Below are 7500 nucleotides of genomic sequence, written 5' to 3'. Positions count from 1 at the left end.
GATTGTGTTGAAGTATCAGGGGAACTTTCAGACAGAGAGAGAGGCAACAGAAACACATAGAGAGCATGTGTTCTTACTCAAACAAACTCTGGATGAGCTGGGCGTGGTAAATAAAGAGACTGCAGTCCCTGGTGTGTGAGAGAGTGCTAAGAGTGTTGTCAGAGGCCTGACCGGTGTGTGGGAGAGGCTAAGACCTGGTGAGAGAGTGCTAAGACCGTGTGTCAGAAAGACCGGTGTGTGAGAGAGTGCTAAGACCGTGTGTGAGAGAGTCTAAGACCGGTGTGTGAGAGAGTGCTAAGACCGGTGTGTGAGAGAGTGCAAACCAGATATGCTGTGACCGGTGTGTGAGAGAGTGCTAAGACCGGTGTGTGAGAGAGGATCGGTGTGTGAGAGAGTGCTAAGACCGGTGTGTGTGCAGTGAGAGTGCTAAGAGTGAGAGAGTGCTAAGACCGGTGCCTGAGAGAGTGCTAAGACCGGTGTGTGAGAGAGTGCTAAGACCGGTGTGTGAGAGAGTGCTAAGACCGGGTGCTAAGTGCTAAGACCGGTGTTGAGAGAGTGCTAAGACCGGTGTGTGAGAATGGACCGGTGTGTGAAAGTGCTAAGACTGGTGTGTGAGAGAGTGAGACCGGTGTGTGAGAGAGCTTGACCGGTGTTAGTGCTCCGGTGTGTAGAGTGCTAAGCGAGAGAGTGTGTGGGAGAGAGTGTAGACCGGTGTGTGAGAGAGTGCTAAACCGTGTGGGACATGAGATAAGACCGGTGTGTGAGGAGTGCTAAGACCGGTGTGTGAGAGAGTGCTAAGACCGGTGTGTGAGAGAGTGCTAAGACCAGGCAACCGGTGTGGAGAGAGTGGACCGGTGTGGAGAGTGCTATGACCGGTGTGTGAGAGAGTGCTAAGAGCCGGTGCGTGAGAAGTGCTAAGACGGTGTGTGAGAGAGTGCTAAGACCGGTGTGTGAGAGAGTGCTGTGTGAGAGAGTGCTAAGACCAGTGTGTGACTCTAAGAGTGCTAAGAGTAGCTCCGGTGTGTGAGAGTGCTAAGACCGGTGTGTGAGAGAGTGCTAAGACCGGTGTGTGAGAGAGTGCTAAGACCGGTGTGTGAGAGACTTTCAGAGTGCTAAGACCGGTGTGTGAGAGAGGCAACAGAAACACATGAGAGAGTGCATGTGTTGAGAGAGTTAGTCAAACAAACGGTCTGTGATGACCGGTGCTGAGAGAGTGCTAAGACCGGTGTGTGAGAGAGGCTAAGACTGGTGTGTGAGAGAGTGCTAAGAGACTGCAGTCCCTGGTGTGTGAGAGAGTGCTAAGACCGGTGTGTGAGAGAGTGCTAAGACCGGTGTGTGAGAGAGTGCTAAGACCGGTGTGTGAGAGAGTGCTAAGACCGGTGTGTGAGAGAGTGCTAAGACCGGTGTGTGAGAGAGTGCTAAGACCGGTGTGTGAGAGAGTGCTAAGACCGGTGTGTGAGAGAGTGCTAAGACCGGTGTGTGAGAGAGTGCTAAGACCGGTGTGTGAGAGAGTGCTAAGACCGGTGTGTGAGAGAGTGCTAAGACCGGTGTGTGAGAGAGTGCTAAGACCGGTGTGTGAGAGAGTGCTAAGACCGGTGTGTGAGAGAGTGCTAAGACCGGTGTGTGTGAGAGAGTGCTAAGACCGGTGTGTGTGAGAGAGTGCTAAGACCGGTGTGTGAGAGAGTGCTAAGACCGGTGTGTGAGAGCGTGCTAAGACCGGTGTGTGAGAGAGTGCTAAGACCGGTGTGTGAGAGAGTGCTAAGACCGGTGTGTGTGAGAGAGTGCTAAGACCGGTGTGTGTGTGTGTGTCCACAGGCAAGCATGAGGAGAGGAAGGACGAACATGGATTCGTGTCCAGATGTTTCACCAGGAAATACACGTAAGTGACATCGACATCATTGTTTCACAACAGCAATAAAACTGCACTGTTGTCAAAGAACCTGGACGACTGAGCAACAAATAAATACATCCACTGTTGCATGACGCGTTGTTACAATTTGTCGCCATGACGAAATAGGAATCGTAAAAAAAAATATGGCGTAGAGCCTCTGTCAATGACTGGACAAAATAATAAATGTCTCTCACATTTGTTTCAGAGATTAAGTTGACTCGGACTCCTTTTAACGTTGATTTCGTCAACAACTAAAATCCATCAAGCCTGTAGACAGTTGATTGGTCAAGCATGTAGAGGGTTGATTGGTCAAGCCTGTGGACGATAGATTGGTGAAGCTATACGGTTGATTGGTCAAGCCTGTAGTGTAGAGTGTTGATTAGTCAAGCCTGTAGAGAGTTGATTGGTCAAGCCTGTAGAGGGTTGATTGGTCAAGCTATACGGTTGATTGGTCAAGCTTGTAGAGAGTTGTTGGTCAAAACTGTAGAGGGTTGATTGGTCAAGCCTGTGAGGGTTGATTGGTCAAGCCTGTGATTGGTCAAGCTATACGGTTGATTGGTGCCTGTGAGATTGGTCCAGCCTGTAGAGGGTTGATTGGTCAAGCATGTGGACGATAGATGGTCAAGCCTGTAGAGAGTTGATTGGTCAAGCCGGTTGATTGGTCAAGCCTGTAGAGGGTTGATTGGTGCTATACGGTTGATTGGTCAACCTGTAGAGAGTTGATTGGTCAAGCCTGTAGAGAGTTGATTGGTCAAGCCTGTAGAGTTGATTGGTCAAGCATGTAGAGGGTTGATTGTGCCTGAGAGGGTTGATTGGTCAAGCCTGTAGAAGTCAAGCCTGTAGAGGGTTGATTGGTCAAGCCTGTAGAGGGTTGATTGGAGCTATACGGTTGAGTGCCTGTAGAGAGTTGAGTCAAGCCTGTAGAGGGTTGATTGGTCAAGCCTGAGAGTGTTGATTGGTCAAGCCTAGAGGGTTGAGACCTGTAGAGGGTTGATTGTGATGTGGACGATAGAGTCAAGCCTGTAGAGAGTTGATTGGTGCCTAGAGAGTTGATTGGTCAAGCCTGTAGAGGGTTGATTGGTCAAGCTATACGGTTGATTGGTCAAGCCTGTAGAGAGTTGATTGGTCAAGCCTGTAGAGAGTTGATTGGTCAAGCCTGTAGAGAGTTGATTGGTCAAGCATGTAGAGGGTTGATTGGTCAAGCCTGTAGAGGGTTGATTGGTCAAGCCTGTAGACTGTTGATTGGTCAAGCCTGTAGAGGGTTGATTGGTCAAGCCTGTAGAGGGTTGATTGGTCAAGCTATACGGTTGATTGGTCAAGCCTGTAGAGAGTTGATTGGTCAAGCCTGTAGAGGGTTGATTGGTCAAGCCTGTAGAGTGTTGATTGGTCAAGCCTGTAGAGGGTTGATTGGTCAAGCCTGTAGAGGGTTGATTGGTCAAGCATGTGGACGATAGATTGGTCAAGCCTGTAGAGAGTTGATTGGTCAAGCCTGTAGAGAGTTGATTGGTCAAGCCTGTAGAGGGTTGATTGGTCAAGCTATACGGTTGATTGGTCAAGCCTGTAGAGAGTTGATTGGTCAAGCCTGTAGAGAGTTGATTGGTCAAGCCTGTAGAGAGTTGATTGGTCAAGCATGTAGAGGGTTGATTGGTCAAGCCTGTAGAGGGTTGATTGGTCAAGCCTGTAGACTGTTGATTGGTCAAGCCTGTAGAGGGTTGATTGGTCAAGCCTGTAGAGGGTTGATTGGTCAAGCTATCGGTTGATTGGTCAAGCCTGATTGGTCAAGCCTGTAGGGGTTGATTGGTCAAGCCTGTAGAGTGTTGATTGGTCAAGCCTGTAAGGGTTGATTGGTCAAGCCTGTAGAGGGTTGATTGGTCAAGCTGTACGGTTGATTGGTCAAGCTAATGATTGGTCAAGCCTGTAGAGGGTTGAAAGCCTGTAAATTGGTCAAGCCTGTAGACTGTTGATTGGTCAAGCCTGTAGAGGGTTGATTGGTCAAGCCTGTAGAGGGTTGATTGGTCAAGCTATACGGTTGATTGGTCAAGCCTGTAGAGAGTTGATTGGTCAAGCCTGTAGAGGGTTGATTGGTCAAGCCTGTAGAGTGTTGATTGGTCAAGCCTGTAGAGGGTTGATTGGTCAAGCCTGTAGAGGGTTGATTGGTCAAGCTATACGGTTGATTGGTCAAGCCTGTAGAGAGTTGATTGGTCAAGCCTGTAGAGGGTTGATTGGTCAAGCCTGTAGAGTGTTGATTGGTCAAGCCTGTAGAGGGTTGATTGGTCAAGCCTGTAGAGGGTTGATTGGTCAAGCCTGTAGAGGGTTGATTGGTCAAGCTATACGGTTGATTGGTCAAGCCTGTAGAGAGTTGATTGGTCAAGCCTGTAGAGGGTTGATTGGTCAAGCTATACGGTTGATTGGTCAAGCCTGTAGAGAGTTGATTGGTCAAGCCTGTAGAGGGTTGATTGGTCAAGCCTGTAGAGTGTTGATTGGTCAAGCCTGTAGAGGGTTGATTGGTCAAGCCTGTAGAGGGTTGATTGGTCAAGCTATACGGTTGATTGGTCAAGCCTGTAGAGGTTTGATTGGTCAAGCCTGTAGAGGGTTGATTGGTCAAGCCTGTAGAGAGTTGATTGGTCAAGCCTGTAGAGGGTTGATTGGACAAGCTATACGGTTGATTGGTCAAGCCTGTAGAGAGTTGATTGGTCAAGCCTGTAGAGGGTTGATTGGTCAAGCCTGTAGAGAGTTGATTGGTCAAGCCTGTAAAGGGTTGATTGGTCAAGCCTGTAGAGAGTTGATTGGTCAAGCCTGTAGAGGGTTGATTGGTCAAGCTATACGGTTGATTGGTCAAGCCTGTAGAGAGTTGATTGGTCAAGCATGTAGAGGGTTGATTGATCAAGCCTGTAGACTGTTGATTGGTCAAGCCTGTAGAGAGTTGATTGGTCAAGCCTGTAGAGGGTTGATTGGTCAAGCCTGTAGCGGGTTGATTGGTCAAGCCTGTAGAGGGTTGATTGGTCAAGCCTGTAGAGGGTTGATTGGTCAAGCTATACGGTTGATTGGTCAAGCCTGTAGATAGTTGATTGGTCAAGCATGTAGAGGGTTGATTGGTCAAGCCTGTAGTGATTGGTGATTGTTCTGTAGAAGTTGATTGGTCAAGTGTAGACTGTTGATTGGTCAATAGATTCAAGCCTGTGAAGCTGATTGGTCAAGCCTGTAGAGGGTTGATTGGTCAAGCCTGTAGAGGGTTGATTACAAGCCTGTTGATTGTTCAAGCCTGTGGAGCCTGTAGAGGGTTGAGATTAGAGGGTTGTGAAGCTATACGGTTGATTGGTCAAGCCTGTGTTGATTGGTCAAGCCTGTAGAGATGAGTCAAGCCTGTAGATGGTTGATTGGTCAAGCCTGTAGACTGTTGATTGGTCAAGCCTGTAGAGAGTTGATTGGTCAAGCCTGTAGAGAGTTGATTGGTCAAGCCTGTAGACTGTTGATTGGTCAAGCCTGTAGAGGGTTGATTGGTCAAGCCTGTAGAGAGTTGATTGGTCAAGCCTGTAGAGGGTTGATTGGTCAAGCCTGTAGAGGGTTGATTGGTCAAGTCTGTAGAGGGTTGATTGGTCAGAGGGTTGATTGGTACATGTAGAGGGTTGATTGGTCAAGCCTGTAGAGTCAAGCCTTGAGGGTTTGGTCAAGCCTGTAGAGAGTTGATTGGTCAAGCCTGTAGACTGTTGATTGGTCAAGCCTGTAGAGTGTTGATTGGTCAAGCCTGTAGAGTGTTGATTGGTCAAGCCTGTAGAGGGTTGATTGGTCAAGCCTGTAGAGGGTTGATTGGTCAAGCCTGTAGAGGGTTGATTGGTCAAGCCTGTAGAGGGTTGATTGGTCAAGCCTGTAGACTGTTGATTGGTCAAGCCTGTAGAGGGTTGATTGGTCAAGCCTGTAGAGGGTTGATTGGTCAAGCATGTAGAGGGTTGATTGGTCAAGCCTGTAGAGAGTTGATTGGTCAAGCCTGTAGAGGGTTGATTGGTCAAGCCTGTAGAGAGTTGATTGGTCAAGCCTGTAGACTGTTGATTGGTCAAGCCTGTAGAGTGTTGATTGGTCAAGCCTGTAGAGTGTTGATTGGTCAAGACTGTAGAGGGTTGATTGGTCAAGCCTCTAATGGGTTGAGTGTAGTGGAAGGCTGAGCGAAGCAACACCGGCAGTGACTGACTGTGTCTGTATAGTACAGCTCTCTTCCGCGTAAACTAAGCTCCACCAGACTCTGTCGCCATCCAGGGGCCACTACACATATCATGACTCCAGAGTCAACACTACACATATCATGACTCCAGAGTCAACACTACACATATCATGACTCCAGAGTCAACACTACACATATCATGACTCCAGAGTCAACACTACACATATCATGACCAGAGTCATATCAGAGTCATATCATGACTCCAGAGTCAACACACACATATCATGACTCCAGAGTCAACACTACACATATCATGACTCCAGAGTCAACACTACACATATCATGACTCCAGAGTCAACACTACACATATCATGAATCTGGAGTCATGAAACAACACACACATATCATGACTCCAGAGTCAACACACACATATCATGACTCCAGAGTCAACACATTAATCAGTCAACAACATATCATGACTCCAGAGTCAACACTACACATATCATGACTCCAGAGTCAACACTACACATATCATGACTCCAGAGTCAACACTACACATATCATTAATCTGGAGTCAACACTACACATATCATGACTCCAGAGTCAACACTACACATATCATTAATCTGGAGTCAACACCACACATATCATGACTCCAGAGTCAACACTACACATATCATGACTCCAGAGTCAACACTACACATATCATGACTCCAGAGTCAACACCACACATATCACTCCAGAGTAATCTGGAGTCAACACCACACATATCATGACTCCAGAGTCAACACTCATATCATTAATCTGGAGTCAACACCACACATATCATGACTCCAGAGTCAACACTACACATATCAACCATGACTCCAGAGTCAACACTACACATATCATGACTCCAGAGTCAACACTACACATATCATTAATCTGGAGTCAACACCACACATATCATGACTCCAGAGTCAACACTACGCATATCATTAATCTGGAGTCAACACCACACATATCATGACTCCAGAGTCAACACTACTCAGTGACTACACATATCATTAAGACCAACATATCATGACTCCAGAGTCACATATCATGACAGAGTCAACACACACATATCATGACTCCAGAGTCAACACTACACATATCATGACTCCAGAGTCAACACTACACATATCATGACTCCAGAGTCAACACTACACATATCATGACTCCAGAGTCAACACTACACATATCATGACTCCAGAGTCAACACTACACATATCATGACTCCAGAGTCAACACTACACATATCATGAATCTGGAGTCAACACTACACATATCATGACTCCAGAGTCAACACTACACATATCATGACTCCAGAGTCAACACTACACATATCATGACTCCAGAGTCAACACTACACATATCATGACTCCAGAGTCAACACTACACATATCATGACTCCAGAGTCAACACTACACAT

At 47.2% G+C, this 7500-nt stretch overlaps 1 protein-coding gene across 1 annotated transcript in view; it reads left to right on the top strand.

Annotated features, from left to right (window-relative positions):
- Positions 1-7500, top strand: part of LOC118376682 (heat shock protein beta-1-like) — a 14170-nt gene that overhangs the window by 4356 nt on the left and 2314 nt on the right. Inside the window, 1 exon segment of the mRNA XM_052529329.1 lies at positions 1816-1879. Coding sequence (XP_052385289.1) covers positions 1816-1879 — 64 coding nt within the window.

This window comes from Oncorhynchus keta, chromosome 11, assembly GCF_023373465.1.
Source record: "Oncorhynchus keta strain PuntledgeMale-10-30-2019 chromosome 11, Oket_V2, whole genome shotgun sequence".
Lineage (NCBI taxonomy): Eukaryota > Metazoa > Chordata > Actinopteri > Salmoniformes > Salmonidae > Oncorhynchus > Oncorhynchus keta.
This window is presented reverse-complemented; position numbering and strand designations above follow the sequence as displayed.